We start from the raw sequence: 21,371 nt of genomic DNA on the forward strand, positions 1-21,371 counted from the left end.
CATGCTGAGTCTTCCTCAATAACCCGTGTTCATCAATGTGCCTACTCATTCTGTCCTTGATAATGGTTTCTACCAACTTTCCCGGTATTGAAGTCAGACTGACTGGCCTGTAATTTCCCGGATCTCCTCTGGAACCCTTTTTAAAGATGGGGGTGACATTTGCTACCTTCCAGTCCTCAGGAACGGAGGCAGATTTCAATGAAAGATTACAGATTTTTGTTAGAAGATCCACAAGTTCAACTTTGAGTTCTTTCAGAACTCTCGGATGTATGCCATCCGGACCCGGTGACTTATTAGTTTTTAATTTGTCTATCAGTTGTAGGACCTCCTCTTTTGTCACCTCAATCTGACTCAGGTCTTTCAACACCCCTTCCAATATTAGTGGTTCTGGGGCGGGCAAACACTTCTCATCTTCCACGGTGAAGACGGAGGCAAAAAACGCGTTCAGCTTCTCAGCCATTTCCCCATCCTCCTTCAGTAATCCTTTTACCCCATGGTCATCCAAGGGCCCCACTGCCTCCCTGGCTGGTTTCCTACTTCTAATATATTTGAAGAAATTTTTATTGTTGGTCTTTATGTTTTTTGCAATATGCTCCTCATAGTCCCTTTTTGCCTGCCTGATCACAGTCTTGCATTTGATTTGCCACTGCCTGTGTTCCCTTTTATTAATCTCACTTGGACTGGTTTTCCACCGCTTAAAGGAGTCCTTCTTACCTTTTACAGCTTCCATTACTTTGTTTGTTAACCATGCTGGCCTCTTCTTATAGCTGTTTGTGCCTTTCCTAACTTGTGGTATGTATTTTATCTGAGCTTCTAGGATTATAGTTTTAAATAGTCTCCAAGCTTCCCCAAGGGTTTTGACCGTATTTACCTTTCCTTTCAGTTTCCTCCTCACATGCCTCCTCATCTCAGAGAATTTACCCCTTTTAAAGTTAAATGTGGTTGTGGCGGTCTTTTTGGGCAACTCCCTATTTATACAAATGGTGAAATCAATAACATTATGGCCACTGTTCCCAAGCGGCGCAATCACTTTTACGTCTCTCACCAAGTCTTGGGCATTACTTAGGACCAGATCCAGGATCGCCCCACCCCTGGTAGGTTCTGAGACCATCTGCTCCATAGCACAGTCATTGAGAGCATCAAGAAACTCAATCTCTTTCTCTCGACCAGAACACATATTGACCCAATCAATCTGCGGGTAGTTAAAATCACCTATTACGACACAGTTTTTACGTTTAGCCGCTATCTTTAATCCCTCCATCATATTATAATCGTCCTCTCTCTTTTGATTTGGTGGGCGATAACAAACTCCCATAGTTAAATTTCCTTTTGGGCCCTCTATTTCAACCCAAAGCATTTCTAAAAGGGAATCTAATTCTCTGACCTCAGTCTTACTGGACCGTATATCCTCTCTGACATACAGAGCCACCCCACCTCCAACCCTTCCCTCCCTATCCTTCCGATATAACTTATATCCAGGAATCACCGTGTCCCACTGATTCTCCTCATTCCACCAAGTTTCTGAAATTCCCACAATGTCTATGTTTTCTCCCAACACTAAACATACATTATAACCATCATTCTAGTTTGCCATTAGGGAAAAAGAATACATTAAAATATAGTGTGTTTAGTAGGAGCTGGTGGTTAGGGTGTCCAAATAAGATCTGGGAGATCCTGATTCATATGCCCACTCTGCCCTGACAGCTTGCTGGGAAACCTTGGACCAGTAATATACTCTGAGTTAACCCGCCTCGTAGGTTTGTTGTAAGGATAAAAGAGAAAGGGAGTGTGTGTCAAACCACTTCAGTGTCCTTTTGGGGGAGGAAGGCGGGATATATGATGTTAATTAATAAATTAAGTTGATGAAAGGAGTCCACTAATTTATATGGCTAAATCTGAGTCCAGCAGCACCTTAGAGGACAAGATTTTTGAGAGTCAAAGCTCCTTTTATCTAATCGAGGGAGCTCTAATGCTGGAAAGCTTGTGTCCCCTCCCCCAAATCTTGTTGGTCTCTAAGGTGCTCCTGGGCTCGAATCTAGTTCTACTATGGACCAGAATGGCTACCCTTGGAAACTTTAGGGATAGTCTGAATTGTATTAACTAGAAAGTCTGATGTGAGAAAGGAGGGCCAGTTTGGTGTAGAGGTTAAGAGCATGGATTCTTATCTGGGAGAACCGGGTTTGATTCCCCACTCCTCCACTTTCAGCTACTGGAATGGCCTTGGGTCAGCCATAGCTATCACAGAGCTGTCCTTGAAAGGGCAGCTTCTGGGAGAGCTTCTCTCAGCCCCACCTACCTCACAGGGTGTCTGTTGTGGGGGAGGAAGATAAAGGAGATTGTGAGCTGCTCTGAGACCCTGAGATTCAGAGTGAAGGACGGGATATAAATCCAATATCTTCTTCTTTCTTTAAACTAAAACTGCAATCCTGTGCATGTGTAGAGAGTTAGGTGCCACAGTGCTCATTGTAGATTACTTCCGAGTAACCATGGAGAGCAAGCCTAATGAGGAAAGGCTAAGGGACTTGGGGGTATTCAGTTTGGAAAAGAGGTGGTTGAGGGGGGAGACATTATTGCTCTTTTGAAGTATTAGAAAGGTTGCCACTTAGAGGAGGGCAGGGAGCTGTTCCTGCTGGCAGCAGAGGAGAGGACTGGCATAGGAAAAACTTTTTAACAGTAAGAGTTGTTCAACAGTGCAATCGACCCCCTCACTGGCAGTCTTTAAGCAGCAGCTGGACAAATACTTGTCAGGGATGCTCTGAGAAACCAGAACAGCAGTGCAACAGTTCAAAAACAGCTTATCAACAATTTGCCTTATGGTCCCTGTAGCTTGAGAGAGCTCTGCTGAGATACTGCTATCGGAAGTATCATCTTTGAAAGCAAGGAAGCCTTTAGTTCCTCCCTTTCCACTCCTAAACCAGAGGTGATCTTGGCCGCTGTTTCTGCCAGATTAGTGGGATCCAGCATTTCCTGTAATAAACCCACATCCCTTCAAAAATGTGCTTGATTCAAGGTCATGATCTCTCCTTCCCCCCCCCCCCCCCCAATCCCCACACACTCATGCTCTCTTCTTCCCTTTGGCTTGGAACATGCCGCAACAGTTTTGAAATATGACAAGCAACCAGGTCTTGGCCACATGAAAACGTGAAGCTGCCTCATACCCATCTCTCTAGTGCAGGGGTGGCCAAACTGTGGCTCAGAAGCCACATGTGGCTCTTTCACACATATCGTGTGGCTCTTGAAGCCCCCACCAGAGAAGACATTTGTCTCTTTAAACCACTTCTTCAAACCAAGCCAGCCAGTGGCTTGGAGAATGCATTTAAAGTTCAAATTGCTTTCTTTCCACCTGTCTCTCTCCCTCCCCACCTATTTTCCATCCTTTCTTCTCTCAGACATCTGACATTCGTGTCTGGTGGCTCTCACACATCTGACGTTTATTCTATGTGGCTCTTATGTTAAGCAAGTTTGGCCACCCCTGCCCTAGTGGGGCCCATTTAACCCCCTCCCTAGAACTGCAGGAACACCTGCAAGGAATTTTCCTCTGTGTGTTGTGCTTGAGGGCTGCATTGTGGTTGCACCCCCCCCCCCCATGTCAGAATTGCAAAGGTGCCCATGAGCTCAAAAAGGTTGGAGTGCCCTGTTGTCTCTCTGAAGGAGGCCCAGTTAGAGTTGCCAGGTTTGGGTTGGGAAATACCTGCAGATTTGGGGGAAGGAGCCTGAGTTTGGGGAGAGAAGGAGCTTCAATGAGATATGACTCCAGAGCCTTATGTGCAGGGGAGGGGGGGCGAGGGAGCATGCGTGCCCACAGAGAGGGCTCCTAGTGCCGCCTCTGGCACCCGTGCCATAGGTTCACCACCACTGACATATACTAACCCACCTTCCACTATACTTTAATGCACCCTGTTTTTCTAATGGCTAACTTATATTATTTCTCTTTTAGAACAGTGTATCAGAATATTTGGGGTTTTTTGTTTTTTGTATTGACATACTCAAATGGGGGATATTGGCTGTTTGTCTTATTGCATATACTTATTGCATATACCCATCCTCCACTGTATTTGAATGTCTTCCTTTTTTCTAATGGCAAACTATAATAGATGTTATAACCGCTTGAGAAACCATGTCCTCTATTTAAACAAAGTCAGAATGTTACCTAGATATATGGCACTTCGCATTTACAACAGCAATCTGCTTTTTATCACCTTCCAGCCTGTTTCAGCCCTGCTTTGTTCTAACACTAACAAACACAGATCCCTATTTGTGATCCTTTTAATCTGCTAAAAACATTCCCATGATTCTACAGACGAATTCACTGCCCACTTATATTAAGAATTGCTGCTTCCATTCCCATTTTGTCTGATGAAGTCTGCTTAAGAACATACGAAAGCTTACATTCTGAATAAAACTTAGTTGGTCTTAAAGGTGCACTTGTCTAGTGCTTTGTGGTACTGAAAAGAGTTTACCAGCTTTTTGGGAAACCAAAAGAATTGGAAAGATACTAAAGAAAGTATGCTGAAGCATTAAGGAAAAATACTGGAACAAAAGCCTCTCAATATAAAATTTCAAGAAATAGCAAAAAAGCTTAAACTCTCATTGGCTTGTGCATAAGAACTAAAGTCTGTGTGAAAACTGGTTTTACCGCAGAAATTTCAACCCCTGAGTTTACATGACCTTTCCCCTCTGTATCAAATACAATATTTTGTTCTTTTTTACTTATGTCTCAAGTGCCGTTATCAGTGGTTTAAGTGAAAGAGGGCTGTTGATTATTCCCTCAAGTTCCTAGGCTTTGCCACAAAGCCAGAATACTGAACTGCCAAAGGATGGAACAGCCAGACTTCTTAGCTAAAGAAGACCACCTATTATGTGGGAAACGGGAACAGCAGAACATAGGGAAAATTTAGCCTTTGAGGGAGGGAATAGGAACATGATACAACTAACTGTGGTTTGATGAAGCTACCATTTATTGTGATTGTATGAATGTGGGCTTGGAGTGCCCTTTTTCAGAGGGAGACCTCGTTGTCAGGGGTACTGTACCTGTGAGTTCTCCTCTGCCAACATAATGGTGTTTTGGTGACCGTTAAGAATAGGGACAAAGTGAGATAAAACTAGACTGGATGGAGCTGAGATGCTACATCCAACCAAGGACAGGGTATCCTAAATAAGAACATTTCCTGTTTGTGCAAGATAATGAAATGCCTGCACCCTGTTCCCAAGAAGTAACAAAACATTGTCTCAAAATTCAACATCAGAAACGATGCCCAAGATGTTCTTCTAATTCAGTGCTTGGATTTGTTCTTTTAGGGGAGTCAGGTCTGGGCAAATCTACACTGGTGAACAGCTTGTTCCTGACAGATCTCTACAAAGACCGGAAGCTTCTCAACGCAGAGGGTATGTTGTATCCAGAGCGAGGAATTAATAGAGCTCTTAATGGGAGGGTACTGAATAGGATCTCTTTTAAAGCTGGCTTCCCTGTCCACACTGCTATTAGTCCAGATGGACCAGCAATGCTTTTATGTGGAAAATAGCTAATGTGGTGCCAAAATTGTCATGGCAGCTCTTAACCTTGGCCACAGGAAGTGTCTCTGTAACGTTACTTCCTGTTTCCCCATTACTGTTGCTGAAATACTTCTTTTCCCTCTTGCGCTGTCTCTTCATTGAAAGCTGCAAGCCTAACCAAAGTATTTTTAACGTTATTCCTTACCTAAAAGTTGTTTGTTAGAAATGTTACTGGCTGTTTCAACAAGCAGCTTCAGGCCAGACTAAACAAGCTTCTCAGAGATGCATTTTAAAATAGAAATAGTAGAGGGCTGTGATTTCAACTGGGTGGAGGGAAATGGTGAAGCTCTTGTCCAAGTCATCCCTTTCTCAGTTTAACCTACTTCCCAGGATTGTTGTGGTGATATTGTCATGTTAATGCAAATTAGTAGCATGTCTGTATACTGAGGGGAAAAGATGTAAACCCTTTATGGCCTTAATTCACATCAGAAAAGATCTGTTCTTGCGTCTTCCAGCACTGCTTTTAGTGTAGTCTTTGAAAAAAAGTGATTTTGTGTAGTCCTTGTTACAGAACAGGGAGAAACTAGAAACAGAGATCAGATTGCCCACGGAGTCACAGGCAAGATGTTACCTGTGCAAATGCATGGTCCCAGTGCTGTATTCTGTGAGATAATAGGGAATGCAGAATACAGGAAGATGGACAGGTCGGGGATTCATACTTTTGTGTGTTTTCAATAAATCAATAGGTATTTATTTTATTCAACTTTGTGTTGCTACTCCTTAGTATTTTATGATGTATGCTGTGTTGGAAGTCAGATCAAGCTTCTTTTGCACCCACTGGTTCTCTCTTGTGAATTCTTTCTAAGGCTGTTTTTCACCCTAGCTAGACTCTCTTCCACATCTGGGACTCAACTGTGGAAAAGAAACTGAATACTGCGAGGGGCAGCATTTGCAAGAGAGAAGCAGTGGTTGAGCACTGATTATTCTCTGCAAATGGCTAAATACAAACAAAGGCCTCAACAGAATGTTTCAACAAATAAAAATATGTCACCCAAAACCTAAAGCTTAGCAAACTTGGCTGATGTGTGTGGGGGGGGAAATTCCAGAGTCAAGGGGGCCACCACAGAGAGGCCCTGTTCTCTGGTCATCACCCACCTTACCTTGTGCAAGCAGATCTTAGCTAAGGTACAGGTTCATTTGGGAGTAGGTGTTCCTTGAGTTTGCAACTGAGGCATTTCAACAGATTTTCTAGCTCCTGGTTCAGGCAGAGGAGAACTGGCTGCTTAGGGCAGTGGTGAGCTTCCCTTTGAACTTATGATTCTATGTGTGAAGAGGGAAGAAACGTGTGTCGGGCTGTAGCCATATTTTTGGGCTCTGGCAGGGAGGAAGGACATTCCTGACACTAACCTGCATTATCTTCTTTCTTTTTAAAATGTTTGTATATCAAGAAAGAATCAGTCAGACAGTAGAGATTGTGAAACACACGGTGGACATTGAGGAAAAGGGGGTGAAGCTGAAGCTAACGATAGTTGACACACCGGGTTTTGGAGATGCTGTTAACAACACGGAATGGTGAGTGCCCACCCTGAAGTTTCTGCTGTTGCCAGATGGAAAGAAGAGGGAAGACAGAGTTGGAAGGAAAGGAGAGGAACATTTTGAGCTGTATCTTATCCAGTTTCCCTTTTGGTAGTCATCCTCTTTTTATTATTCAACTCCTCTGCAATATAAATTTAATCTGAAAATAGTTGAACCATCTTGTCCTCTCCCCCCGTTCCCTCAGTCAAGGTAGTTCTATCCAGGGCTTTTTTTATAGCAGGAACTCCTTTGCATATTAGGCCACACATCCTTGAAGTAGCCAGTCCTCCAAGACCTTACAGGGCTCCGCTTACAGGGCCTACTGTAAGCGCTTGGAGGATTGGCTACATCAGGGGGGCATGGCTTAATGTGCAAATAAGTTCCTGCTATAAAAAAAATCCCTGGTTCTGTCAGTGCATAAGGAAGGGAAGCTAATTGGCAAAGCTTGCAGAAGGTCCCAGGATCAGTCCCTGGCATCTCCAGTTCAGACTCCAGTAGTTAATGATGTCCTGGACCTGGATAGCCTTGGCTAGCCTGGACTTGGAAGCTAAGCAGGGTCAGCCCTGGTTAGTCTTTGGATGGAAGACCACCAAGGGAGTCCCAGGCTACTGTGCAGAGGCAGGCAGTGGCAAACCACCTCTGCTCATCTCCTGCCTTGAAATGCTACAGGGTCACTACGACTTGGTTGTGTTTGATGGCCCTTTGTCCTGACCTGGGAGGCCCAGGCTAGCCTAATCTTGCCAGATATCAGGAGATAAGCAGGGTCGGCCCTGGCTAGTGTTTGGATGGGAGACCATCAAGGAATGCCAGGACTGCAGCGCAGAGGCAAGCAATGGCAAACCATCTCTGAACGTCTCCTGTCATGAAAACTCTGTGGGGTCACCAAAAGTCTGTTATGACTTGACGGCTAAGAAAAGCAAAAAGGACGATGTGAAAGATCTCAGCCTGAGACTCTGGAAGGCGGTTTTCAGTCCAAGTGGACATTACCACCCAAGGCATCTTCATAAAGCATCTTCATGTGTTCATATGAACACTTTGTCAGAAACACTGAATCTGAACACTACACCTAGCTAGCTTGGCTAACAATCAGGGATAGCCCTGTCTTCTCTGAATCCTGTTGAATAATTTTGAAAAGCCATCTACTCTTTTTAAAAAAATCTACATTTTCTGTGTGTTTGTTTGAACCCAGTTGGAAGCCTATCACAGATTACATCGACCAACAGTTTGAACAGTACTTCCGTGATGAGAGCGGCCTCAATCGAAAGAACATCCAGGACAACAGAGTCCACTGCTGCCTTTACTTTATCTCTCCATTTGGCCATGGGTGAGGCATTCCGTTCTGTGCACACAACTGGGCTGTTATGGGTGCTTTATTAGTAAAGGTGTGTAGCTGGATCAGATCCAGAGGAGTTAGCCATGTTAGTCTGTTGTTGCAAAAATAGCAGAGTCCGGTAGCACCTTTAAGACTAACCATAAAGATGCGATATTGATCGACTAACAAATTTTATTGCGGCTTAAGCTTTTGAGAAACGCAGCGCTCTGACGAAGAGAGCTGTGTTTCTCAAAAGCTTACGCTACAGCGAAATTTGTTAGTCTTAAAGGTGTTACTGGCCTCTTTGCTATTTTAGCTGAATCAGGACATGTGCTGGCAGTGGCAGGTTCTCTCTCTTTGGGTTAAGCACCCTAGCATGCAACCGGAAGCAGGCTGTGGCTCAGTGGAAGAGCCTCTGCTTTGCACGCCGAGGGTCCCAGGTTCAATCCCCAGCATCTCCCATTAAAAAGAACCAGGCAGTAGATGATATGAAAGACCTCTGCCTGAGACCCTGGAGAGCCGCTGCCAGTCTGGGCGGACAAGACCGACCGTGATGGATCAAAGGTCTGATTCAGTATAAGGCAGCTTCATGTGCGAGTGCATGGGGGAAAGCTGAGCATCTTTTCCACCAGGCTTGTGATAGGCAAGTGCAATGTAGTGATTGGACCGAGACCTGGGAACCTAGGGTTTCAAACCTCCATTCTTCACCATAGCTTATTGCGTGAGCCAGTTGCTCTCTTCATCTCACCTACCTTCTGGAATAAAATGCTGGGGTGGGGGGCAGTCAGATATGCCATCCTCAGCTCATTGGAGGGAAGGGGGGGGGGGATAAAAATAGATGGCTTTTCATGCCAGTGCTAAGAATTGGCATGGTGAGGCATCTTCTGGAGCCTGCAGCCTACAGTGGGTCTGCTACTGACCCAAGATGCTCGGTCCATTTGTTTCCTCCAGTAATGGAAGATGACCCCTGCAGGGACCTTTGAGGCAGTTTGCCATTTCATGAAGGGAGAGGCATCCCGAGGGCATAGAGCTGGACTTTCATGCTTCTTTTTACAGATGTGTAAGGGTCATGCCATGCTTCTTCCAGGAGAGTTTGTGTTCATGTGCATGTCTGAGAGGATGGCATGCATAATGGTGGTGGGCAGTAACGGCTGGGGACCCCTCCAAAACCTGGATCTGGTTTTACCCATGACTGTAAATGTGGAAGCTCCCTTTGTTTGAAAAGCTGAGGTTGCTTCCCTCTTACTGCCTGCTTCCCCTCCTATCTGGCCAGTTCTTCTTACCTCACTTCTCTTCTGTTGCAGGCTGAGGCCGGTGGATGTGGAGTTCATGAAAGCTCTCCATGAGAAAGTCAATATCGTACCCCTCATTGCCAAAGCCGACTGCCTAATCCCTTCAGAGATCAAGAAGCTAAAAGAGCGGGTGAACAATGCGGCTTTTCCTCTTCAGAGTCCTGGAAGGGGGTACTGGGTGTGGGGCTTTTAGGCTCCCCAGTTCTGGGATCTGGCCTGGAACCCTTAACAAGTCTAGCTCATTATTCAGAGAGCCATGCTACACATTACAGCTGCCGTGGGTTCAACCTATGGCTGCCACCGTTTTGTAGAAGAATCTGACCATTTTAAACAATGCTGCCTCTATGAACCAGGTGTTCTTGTCCACCACTGTGCTTTTTCAAGTACTGAAACAATCATGGGAGGGGGGATGTTTCAGTACTTGAAAAGGTGCAGGGAGAGGAACAAGGTCATCCTCCCTGGCCTGATGGGTCATCTGATGAGAATGAGTTGTCTCAGCATTTTCTTAGTAGCGTAGTTTGACCCAGTGAGCCCCTGATCAAGAAAGACTCCTCACTGGACTCCTTGCCTACAGAAAGGTTGCTGAGGGGATTTTTTGGGGGTGAATGTGTGTGTGTGTGATCCTGTATCTTTGTAACCAGGAAGGGTCCCCTGGCTCCTGATGGAAACTGGACAGTCAAATCTAGTGTGGTGGTTATTTAATTTATTGAAAATATTCATATCCTGCCTCTCAAGTTTAAGTATTCTAATAAGTACTCAGTGGACAGCTTCCTGTCTCAAAAAAGGCAACAAAAATTTAGAAACCAATGAAATGGTGTATAATAAAACAACCCAAATGGGATTAAACCAGCTGTGATGGACAGCTTAATTTCTGCCTCCTCCTGAGAGCAACCAATGCAAGCTGACTGGATATTAGGACAACAAGGTTGAAAACAGCAGTTAGGATGGAAGGGGGCAGTTTGGGAGTTGAGAGAGGATCTGGCTGAGTGAAGCTGTGGTAAAGAGCTGCTTAAAGCTGAATAAAAGATAAAGGAGTGGTGTAATAGAGGTGTTTCCTGTTCTGAGGTAAACGTTTCAGGTAAAATGTAAGGAGGTAATAAGAATCCCAGGCAGTTTAAAAAGGGAAAAAACAAGCTGGCAAAAAGGATTTGCCCTCCTAAGGCAAAATTTAATTAAGGGTGAAACAGAAGGAGAGACTGTGATAAAGATCCCAAATAGTCAGGAAAAAAGGAAAAAAAGATTTGTAAGAAGATTTGACATTCCTGAGGTAATGGGAAAAGGAGCAATGTAGGGAATTGTCTGTCTTCTTCTTGAGCTGCTAATTTTGGCTACTTCAGTTCATTCCTTAATTTTCCATATTTCTGGCTTCATTTCCTTGATCAGCTTTGGAGGTCTGCCATCTTTATCTGCAGGAGGCCTAATTTTCTTAGGAGGTGTTTTATTGACACGAGCCAAAACAAATCTCCTTTGGAAGAGCAATAAAAGCTAGCCCATGGTTCACCACAGCATTTAGACAAGCTGGGTGGATGGGTAAAATCCATAAGAAAGAATTAACAAAAACAAGCAGTATAGTTCCTATGTTGAGTTTCAGTGGTTTTAGATTAAAGGGAAACATAATCAAACAATAATCCACAGAGGTTGGTGGAAATCAGTCAATGGAAGTGAAAGTCAATAGCAAACTTGGGAGAACAGGAATGTTTTTGCCTAAAGCTCAGTGACCCAGTTTTTGTGGGGAGGAGGTTCCACAGTGGTATCTAGTACTCAGCCACCTAACTTCTAAAGTCCATGAGCACACAAAGCTTTTTGGACCTAGTGATCACCTCTGTCACCTTTAGTTTAGTGTAAATTCAACTGAAATAGCCTCTAGTTTAAGAACCTCTAAGCCCTACTCTTAGTGTTATAAATCTTGCTGTCCAAAAACACCACCATTGGAAATATAGGCCTTGATTTGCTTGAGATCTTGAACAGGCCCAAATCAGGCCAAATTTGTCTGGGTCTTGTTTTTAGAAGGGAAGAAAGGGAGAGTTATCCCATCCCTCTTGCTGTCTTCCCTGCCCCTGACAACTTTTACTTATTTTTTTATTATAGTCCACCTTTCTCACGGGGACTTAAGGAAGGTTACACATATTGAGTCAACATAGTCAATAAAGCAGGACACTCAGTTAAACAATGCAAAGCTCTTTGCTCTGGAATGGAGTATGTGGGGGGGGGGGATGTTCTAGGGAGGTCAATTTTAGCTGGTTTGCAGGAATGCACCAAATAAAACTTCACCCTGTACAGCAGGGAAAAAGCAAGAGTCCAGTACCACCTTAAAGACTAGCAAAATTTGTGGCAGCTTTCTTGCGTCACTATTCACTTCTTTAGATACAGCTAGAATGGCCATCTTGATCGACCTCTCCCGTGTACATACATTATGGGCCGGATTTTGGTGGGAGGGGGAGTATCTGTGTGTGTGTGTCTGGAAGTCATGGTTGACATCTGGCAACCCCTAGCAGGGCTTGAACATTTCAAAGAGGTGGCTCTATTGCCAGCCTCTGCATCCCGGTCCTGGTATTCCTTGGAGGTCTCCCATCCAAGTACTTGCCAAGGTCAGCCCTGCTTAGCTTCCAAGATCTGATGAGATTGGGCTTGCCTGGGCTATTCAGGTCAGGGCTGGATGGATCATTTATTGAAGGGTTGCTTAGTTGAGAGAATCAGATTAATTCATTGAAATAATCAGGGCTTATTTTGTAGCAGGAGCTCCTTTGCCACACCCCTTGATGTAGCCAATCCTCCAAGAGCTTACAGGGCTCTTCTTACAGGACCTACGGTAAGCTCTTAAAGGATTGGCTACATCAGGGGTGTGTGGCCTAATATGCAAAGGAGCTCCTAGAAATAATGCCTCCCAAAATATATAGATGCCAGTGATGTTTGGCTGTGCCTGCCTATCTGAGTCTCCATCCATTAGTGAACAGGATTTCTCCCCCCCCTTTTTTTTCTTATGGTCTCAGAGACCCCTTAGAAGCATTTTGGTTTTGTGGCCTCAACTGGATTTTGTGGTCCAATGCATGGACCACATTCTTCTTGTCTTGTCTATATGCAGATCCGGGAAGAGATTGACAAATTTGGAATCAAAGTTTACCAGTTCCCAGAGTGTGACTCAGATGAAGACGATGAATTCAAGCAACAAGACAGGGAGCTGAAGGTGGGAGCGAAGATTTTCCATAACGATTTAGCCATTGCATTCTCAGAAGCAGAAGGGAAATGGTAACTAGTTAGTGGTAACATGGTGGGATTGCGGGCTGGTGGTAAACCTGCGTCTAAGGTATTACATTAATAACTGAAAAAGCCTGCTTTGCTTACTTTCCATTGTTTCCTGTTGCATGTATGGAGAATTAATAAAAATAGCGTTGCTGTTTCATAGACATGCTTGGCAACGGCAGCCTTAGCTAATGAAATCGGGTAGCTGCAGTTTTTAGAGGATCGTGAACCAGTGCCCTCTAGTGGCCACCCTACTAATAATACGACCTTCACTGTGTGTGTACATAGATCCAAGTGGGCAGCCGTGTTGGTCTGAAGCTGTAGAACAAAGTAGGAGTCAAGTTGCATCTTTAAGATCAACAACGTTTTCTTCAGAATATAAAAGCTTACATTCCAAAAAACTTGGTTGGTTTTAAAGGTGTAACTTGACTTCTACTTTGTGTATGTACATGTATGCCCACCTCTCTTGGAGGAGGAAGCAGAAGGTGACTTTCACAATCTTTTGGCCCTGTTGACATTTATAAGACTAAAAGGAACATCAGTGACATTTAGGGTTGGCAAGGTTCTTTGTGAGAAGGCATCTTCAAAGCTGAGGGCTCACCACCAGGCAGAGAAGCTGGGCCCATCTACTGTCAACAGGAACGAGAGGAAGCCCCACAGGCCCCTGCAGTGTATTTGGGGCAATATCTCATGTCATGCTGGGATAGACATCTGTAGGAAGCAGGGCTGTGTGCTTTACCTCTGAGCTATGCCCTTGCCTATGCTCAGAGATTCTCCTCTAATTATTACAGCACACTGTAATTACAGTTAGGAGCAGTGATGGTCCAGAGCAGGGGTGGCCAGTTTTGCTTAGCATAAGAGTCACATAGAATAAGCGTCAGATGTTTGAGAGTTGCAAGGAATGCAGGCAGGCAAATAGATGGGGGAGAGGGAGAGAGATGTGGAAAGGAAGCAACTTTAACTTTGATTGCATTATCCAAGGTGCTGGCTTGGTGAAGTGATTTCAAGAGACAAATTCCTTTTCCAAGTCAGCTGACAGGGTGGTGGGGGCTTCAAGAGACACGCAATCTGTGCAAAAGAGCCACATGTGCCTTCCAAGCTGCAGTTTGGCCACCCAGGTCCAGAGCATTATTACAGCAGTCAAAGCAGGTGAGGGGAAGGGGTTGCTCAAATTGAATCCCAAAGTTAGCTATGTTGGATCCATTTTCCGAGAGGTGCTCAGGACAAAGAGAAGAAGAAGAAGAAGGTATTGGATTTATATCCCGCCTTCTGCTCCAAATTTCAGAGTCTCAGAGCAGCTCACAATCTCCTTTATCTTCTTCCCTCACAACAGACACCCTGTGTGGTGGGTGGGGCTGAGAGGGCTCTCACAGCAGCTGCCCTTTCAAGAACAACCTCTGCCAGAGCTATGGCTGACCCGAGGCCATTCCAGCAGGTGCAAGTGGAGGAGTGGGGAATCAAACCCGGTTCTCCCAGATAAGAGTCCGCACACTTAACCACTACACCAAACTGGCTCTCCAAAAGTTACTGTCCTGTACTGTTTTCTTAATTCTCCCTTTCCCCTACCTGTGCCGTAGATTGGAATTCTGTCTGTTTCCTTCTGTGATCGCCCGGACTGCTAGGTTGTTCTGTCCATCTGATTGTAAAATTTTCCCACATGGCCTGAATCCTAGTTCTTCTCATTCTAGGAGAGCGCTCCCTTTGCAGTCATTGGCAGTAATACAGTGGTGGAAGCCAAAGGCCAGAGAGTACGAGGGAGGCTGTATCCCTGGGGCATCGTGGAAGGTCTGTATTTATATATTTATTTCAACTTACATTCCACCCTCACTGCAAGCGGGCTCAGTGAGGATCACAACAATTTAACAGGATCATTAAAAATATCTATAGTAATTAAATAGGTAAAACAATTAAAAACAAAAGCACACTCATTTAAAAACAGGTAGCTGTATAACTAAGAAAATACAATAGTCTCAAGTAGCTGGAGCAGCTAGGCCATGCCCAAGAACTATGGGATTCAGGGGTTGGCTTTACAATGGCTTACCTCTTTCCTCAAAGGTCGGGGAGAAAGAGTGGCGATTGGGGGTGAATTGTCCCAGAGATACCCGCTGGATTGCGGGGTCCCTCAGGGAGCAGTTCTATCCCCGATGTTGTTTAACATCTATATGCGCCCTCTTACCCAGATTGCCCGGAGATATGGGCTGGGTTGCCACCAGTACGCTGATGACACCCAGCTCTACCTACTTATGGACGGCCGGCCTGCCTGTGTCCCAGAAAACCTGGACCTGGCATTGCAGGCCGTGTCTAGATGGCTCAGGCTGAGCGGGCTGAAGCTAAATCCGACGAAGACAGAGGTCCTTTGCCTGGGTCGCCGTGGTCCAGGGAGGAAGATTCCCTTACCGGCCCTCGATGGTGTGCCTCTGTCAGCGGCACACAGGGTTAGGAGCCTGGGGGTGCTACTGGAGCCTACCCTAACTATGGAGGCCCAGATAGCAGCCACTGCCAAGTCCGCATTTTTTCATCTTAGGCGGGCAAGGCAGTTGGCCCCTTTCCTGGAGGGCGACGACCTGGCAACAGTGATCCATGCAACGGTCACCTCGAGGCTGGATTACTGCAATGCCCTCTACATGGGGCTGCCCTTGTGCCGAACCCGGAAGTTGCAGCTAGTGCAGAATGCCGCTGCCCGGCTGTTGTTAGGGCTCCCTAGACGGGAGCACATCCAGCCGGGGCTTCGAGGACTGCACTGGCTGCCGATAACATACCGAGTTCGGTACAAGGTGCTGGTTATGACCTTTAAAGCCCTTTATGGTCTGGGACCTGCCTACCTTAGGGACCGTCTCTCCCCACATGTCCCCCAGAGAGTGCTGAGGTCGGGGTCTCAGAACCTCCTTATAATCCCTGGGCCAAAGGAGGCCCGTCTGAAAGCGACCAGGGACAGGGCCTTCTCGATTGCAGCTCCCTGTTGGTGGAATCAGCTCCCGGAGGAGGTGAGGGCCCTGCGGAACCTTGAACAGTTCCGCAGGGCCTGTAAAACAACCCTCTTCCGGTTGGCATATAATTAACTGTGAGCAGAATGCCTGAATATTAAATCTTAAACATCAGATTACTGAATATTGGAAATTTGAAGGACTGATTTAAGGAATAGTAGCATAGTGTATATCGATGTGAGTTTTATGTATTTTTAGGCTTTTATGTATTTTATTGTATAATTTTAATTGTATTTAAATCGACCTTTGTTAGCTTTTATTGTTGTAAGCCGCCCTGAGCCCACCTCGGTGGGGTAGGGCGGGATATAAATCGAATAAAGTAAGTAAAGTAAAGTAAAGTTAATTTGGGCTGTACAGAGATGGAGAACTTCAGCAAGTGAGGCCAAATAGTTGGGGGCCTGCCACTCCAGCCAAAGGCCTTGTGGAACTGTGAAAGGTCCTGCAGGGGCTTGCTCTTAGACAGGAGCATATTCCACCAGGCTGGGGCTGGGACAGAGAAAGCCTGGCTCTGGTCGAGGCTAAGCAGACGTCCCTTGGGCCAGGGACAGCTAGCAAATGACGGTGTACTGAGTGCAAGGTGTACTGTTATGAAACAGCTAGACTCATGGAGAAGCATACCATTGACAGCTGTTAGCCTTGATAGAGAAGTTGACATTTCCTGGTTCAGAGGCCATATGTCACTGAGCATGCACAGAAGAAGGCCATCTCTATGCTTTGCATGCTAGCTTCCAAAAGCATCCAGCTGGCCACTGTTGGGCTAGATGGACCCTTGGTGCAGTTCTGAAAGGTAATGACAAGAAAAGGATTACTGCACTAAACACGGTGCGAAGTACCACAGGCAATTGGTGCAGTGGGTGGAATTGATTTTAGTTCTACTCTGTGACCCCTCGTTTCATGTACACCTTATCACCTTCCTCCCCCACAACAGACACCCTGTGAGGTGGGTGGGGCTGGAGAGGGGTCTCACAGCAGCTGCCCTTTCAAGGACAACCTCTGCCAGAGCTATGGCTGACCCAAGGCCATGCTAGCAGGTGCAAGTGGAGGAGTGGGGAATCAAACCCGGTTCTCCCAGATAAGAGTCTGCACACTTAACCACTACACCAAACTGGCTCTCCAGTTGGGATGGTAAAGTGGGGATGGTAAAGTGGGGGTGGAACCTTGGAGGGCTTTGATGGTTAGGACAGGAAATTTGTTTTGGATCTGGGACAAGACGGGAAGCCAGCCCAAGGATTTCATGTAGTCAGTTTGACACAAGACATGAACACCATGGCATCATATGCTGGTTGCCTTGACCTGGATAGCTCAGACAAGCTAGTCTTGTTGGAAGCTAAGCAGGGTCAGTCCTGGGTGATACTTGGATGGGAGACCAACAAGGGAGTCCAGGGTTGCTATGCAGAGGCAGGCAACGACCCACCACCTCTTGAATATTTCTTGCCTTGAAAGCCTTATGCGATCACCATTAAGTCGGCTGCAACTTGAGAGCAAGAAAACAAAAAGATAGACGAGGAGATGCTGGTTAGAAGCGAAGGGACTGAGGAGTGACAATGAACCAGAAAGGTAGAAGTTGCAATAGTCAAGGCATGCAAGTTGGTTTTGAATGAGGCAGATATTTGAGAATACCGTCATGACTCAGCCAGCATTTTCAATTGTATTTTGAGGTACATGAAGGGTGGCTGGACAACGTTAACATTGTGGTGTAGCAAATAGATTGCTGGGGGCACCAGGGTTCCAGTCCCTGCTCTGGCCATGAAGTTCATTTGCCTGTGTTGTCTTTTTTGCTATTTTGCACAGTGGAAAACCAAGCACACTGTGACTTTGTAAAGCTGCGGAACATGCTGATCCGGACGCACATGCACGATTTGAAGGACGTAACTTGTGACGTTCACTATGAGAACTACAGAGCACAGTGCATACAGCAGATGACCAGGTGAGTTCCAGTGCTTAGGTCTCTCACCTAAGAGACATGCATGCATGAACCAATACGTGAATATTAGGTTGGAAGTTCCTTCTGAAAAGTATGATGAGCAGCCTTTTGGTTTTGCTTTACAAAACACTTTCAGAGGGATCTGGTCCAGGCTTAATGGGATCTAGCTGTCAATACCGTAAAAGGGAAATAGCATATGAAAGGTGCAGTTGAGTCTTTCTGATGCACATTTTATGCATGACTTGTCTTGCTCTTCTCAGTAAGCTTAATAGTTAGTGTTTTTAATTCACATTCCCAGAAAAAAGTCATGCTGTCATAACATAAATCAGAATAGAAAGCAGTATAAAATATAGTGTTAACAGGAGGAATGAAGGAGCTTTCAGCATGCTATTCATGTCCCTGGGGGCTGGTCCATACATGCATGTTTGTCCTTTGGCTGCAGAAATCACATGCTGATTTATATGCATGGATGAGTCATTGCAGATCTGAGACATGGATAGACTTTTAGTATCATCTGGTACTCCCTCAAACATGCTGTTTTTCAGTGGAGCGTTTTCTCAAGGTCATCTGCCAGTAATTCAGATGCTGAGTGCGAGTGATCAAGAAATCTAATAAGGTACATGCATATGTAAAGCAGCCTGTAATTACTCAGCTTTTGACTACTCTCAGAGAATTGCATGAATTGCATCCATTGTTCTGTCTTCACTGAAAAATATTGTGTTTGCTTTGGCATTGGATGATGTGAAAGTTTTGTCTCCAGTGTTAGATCTATGATGGCTTGCTTATTCATTGTTCTGTACTATACAGTCAATGAAGGATGAATATGGACACATGAACCACTCTAGCTCCCCCCCCCCCCCGGCTACAATTTCATCTGAAGACTGTCTTTGTGTTGCTTCTACTGTGTTTCCCTGACTTCTTCTGAAATCTTTTTTTATATCTTCTTATTTTTTTAGAACTGGAGAAGTAGATCAATGGTAGAGTATTTATTTACTTATTTTTAAAAAGTTATATCCCACCTTTCCTTTTAAAATCTTAACAGAAAATAGATAAAACTTACTTACTAACAAAATCATAATAAAACAGCAGCAACAGTAACCAAACAAATCAGTTGTTCGAAATAACAAGGAAATGTCATCTTCACTAGGGTGCTTGAAAGATTAGATATCAAGGAAGGCAATGAGCAAAACATCTGTGGGAAAGATATTCCGCAACTGGAATGCTACCACTGAGAAAGCCCTGAGAAGGGCATAACCAATGTTCCCTCTAAGCTGAGTCAGTGTGACCTAGCTCACAGATTTTTAGCCTCCAACTCACCCATTTTTGTCTTAGTTCGGGAAGGATGACCCCCGAGCACACTAATTTATGCAGTATCTCACAACTAATATCAGTAGCTCACAAAGTAGAATTTTTGCTCACAAGACTGCAGCTTAGTACAAGGCCTACTGTAAGCTCCAGGAGGATTGGCTACATCAAGGCCTAATATGCAAAGGAGTTCCTGCTATAGAAAAAGCCCTGGTCATAACCCACCTAAACCCTGAAGGTGATGGGGCTTCTGGAGCCAGGAATTTGAGCCTGGGCACATTCATATATGAGATGATGGTCTGTAGATATCCCAGACTCAAGTATGAACTTTGTATGCGTAACTCTCCAAGTTCAAACCCCAACATCCCTTGAAAAATGGCTGTGCATGTAAGGAAACACATGAAAAAGAGGGCTGGAGGACATTTCATCCCCCTGCCAGCCCTTTTCATTTGAAAATGCCTGCTAGCAAACATTTGTCTCAGTCCTGCCCAAACCTTTCTTTCCCTTGTTAGAAATTTTGGCGCATGTGATCTCTTTTAGATATAAGTTTTGTCTGAACATTTTTCTTTTTTGATGGATTTTTTAAAAAAATTAAAACTATCAATAGCTTATGTTATGGGAATGGGCAGGCTATATAATATAATAAAATTCAAGGTATCTGCTATCTGCTGTTGGTACTGGTATTTTCAGTTTTCCTGTCTTTTAAAGTAAGATAGAGACGGTAAGGTAATTTGGACAGTCACAACAGTCTGGTGTGATGACCAGAGTTCTCTGAGAGGCTTGAGCTTCCATCTCTAATGATCAGGACTTTTTTTTAAGCAGGAACTCCTTTGCATATTAGGCCACACCCCTCCTATGTAGCCAATCCTTCAGTTGCTTACAGGGCTCTTAGTACAGGGCCTACTGTAAGCTCCAGGAGGATTGGCCACATCAGGGGTGTGTGGCCTAATATGCAAAGGAGTTCCTGCTACAAGAAAAAAACCCAGACCTTGATGCTCACCTTGGGTCAGTTATTCTTCCTCAGCTTAATATAATTCATAAGGTTGTTTTGTGGATAAAACAAAGGGGGAACTTTATCCTTTTTTTTTTTTGAAGGATGAGTTTCATTAAAAAGTACTAGATAGCTAGGCAGAAAACCGACCAGCATGCTACATTCAATCATCTTCAGCACTGAATTAATCATATTTTTATTTAGTGTCTTTGCCTGATTCACTCACATTCATGGTCTTATGTATTTGGGTTTGAATGGCACCATCTAGTGGTTTCTGTTGCATGTTGCTTTATGTTTTGAAACTAAACCATGAGACTTTAACCCTAAAAATAAGGAAGTCAAAGGACTTTTTAATTATTAAAAACAGTGTAATTAATTGTACGAGTGACATCTGCTGGTAAGACGGGGTTAATGTTCTTAGAGCCAGTTTGGGGTAGTGGTTAAATGTGCGGACTCTTATCTGGGAGAACTGGGTTTGATTCCCCATTCCTCCACTTGCACCTGGGTCAGCCATAGCTCTGGCAGAGGTTGTCCTTGAAAGGGCAACTGCTGTGAGAGCCCTCTCAGCCCCACCCACCTCACAGGGTGTCTGTTGTGGGGGAGGAAGGTAAAGGAGATTGTGACCGCTCTGAGACTCTGAGATTTGGAGTGGAGGGCGGGGTATAAATCCAATATCATCATCTTCTTGGATATATCAAGAGCAGCAATTTTCAAGACTTATCTCAAGAACGTGCCCTGGGACGGGGGAGCTCTTGGAAACTTATTTGGTGCTCTTTCATGAGATAAGTTAATAGCACAGAAGATTTCCCATAAGTGAATAGCACATAAGTTAATAACGCAAAGATGTTGCTCTCAACCTGGATATGGCAACCTTACCCCACCATCCGCTACAGGTGACCAGGGAGGGAGGGCCTGGCAACCCTAATGGGCAAGTTCATATAGGAGAAGGTGGTCCGTAGCTCCTATGAAACCAGGCAACCCATGTGACTGCCTAGGATTCCAGATATGGGGACTCTTGGGCTCCAGTTGTGCCTCTCTACTCAACTATCTGCTGGCAAAAAGAAATGGTATTATTGCAAGGACTAGAGGTAGCATTCTAAGGCTTTTCCTTAGTGGAATCCTATTTCATATCTGGTGTCAGTACACAGATTGGTATTCTTAAAATTAAAATATAAAAGGGGTATATAAGTGTAGAAGAAATATTTGTTTTTATTTGCGTACTCATTTTATGACTAAATTGAGATTTACGATCCCA

At 44.8% G+C, this 21,371-nt stretch overlaps 1 protein-coding gene across 4 annotated transcripts in view; it reads left to right on the plus strand.

The window, feature by feature from the left end:
- Positions 1–21,371, plus strand: part of SEPTIN5 (septin 5) — a 107,578-nt gene that overhangs the window by 82,918 nt on the left and 3,289 nt on the right. For 3 of the 4 annotated variants that reach the window (XM_060249614.1, XM_060249615.1, XM_060249612.1), the window contains exons 3-10: positions 5,299–5,385; positions 6,942–7,065; positions 8,258–8,392; positions 9,685–9,802; positions 12,755–12,856; positions 14,601–14,697; positions 17,688–17,823; positions 18,777–18,797. In XM_060249614.1, coding sequence (XP_060105597.1) covers positions 5,299–5,385; positions 6,942–7,065; positions 8,258–8,392; positions 9,685–9,802; positions 12,755–12,856; positions 14,601–14,697; positions 17,688–17,823; positions 18,777–18,797 — 820 coding nt within the window. The remainder of the gene's footprint in view (positions 1–5,298; positions 5,386–6,941; positions 7,066–8,257; positions 8,393–9,684; positions 9,803–12,754; positions 12,857–14,600; positions 14,698–17,687; positions 17,824–18,776; positions 18,798–21,371) is intronic. The other variant, XM_060249613.1, reaches the window with a different exon arrangement.

This window comes from Heteronotia binoei, chromosome 11, assembly GCF_032191835.1.
Source record: "Heteronotia binoei isolate CCM8104 ecotype False Entrance Well chromosome 11, APGP_CSIRO_Hbin_v1, whole genome shotgun sequence".
Taxonomy (NCBI): Eukaryota; Metazoa; Chordata; class Lepidosauria; order Squamata; family Gekkonidae; genus Heteronotia; species Heteronotia binoei.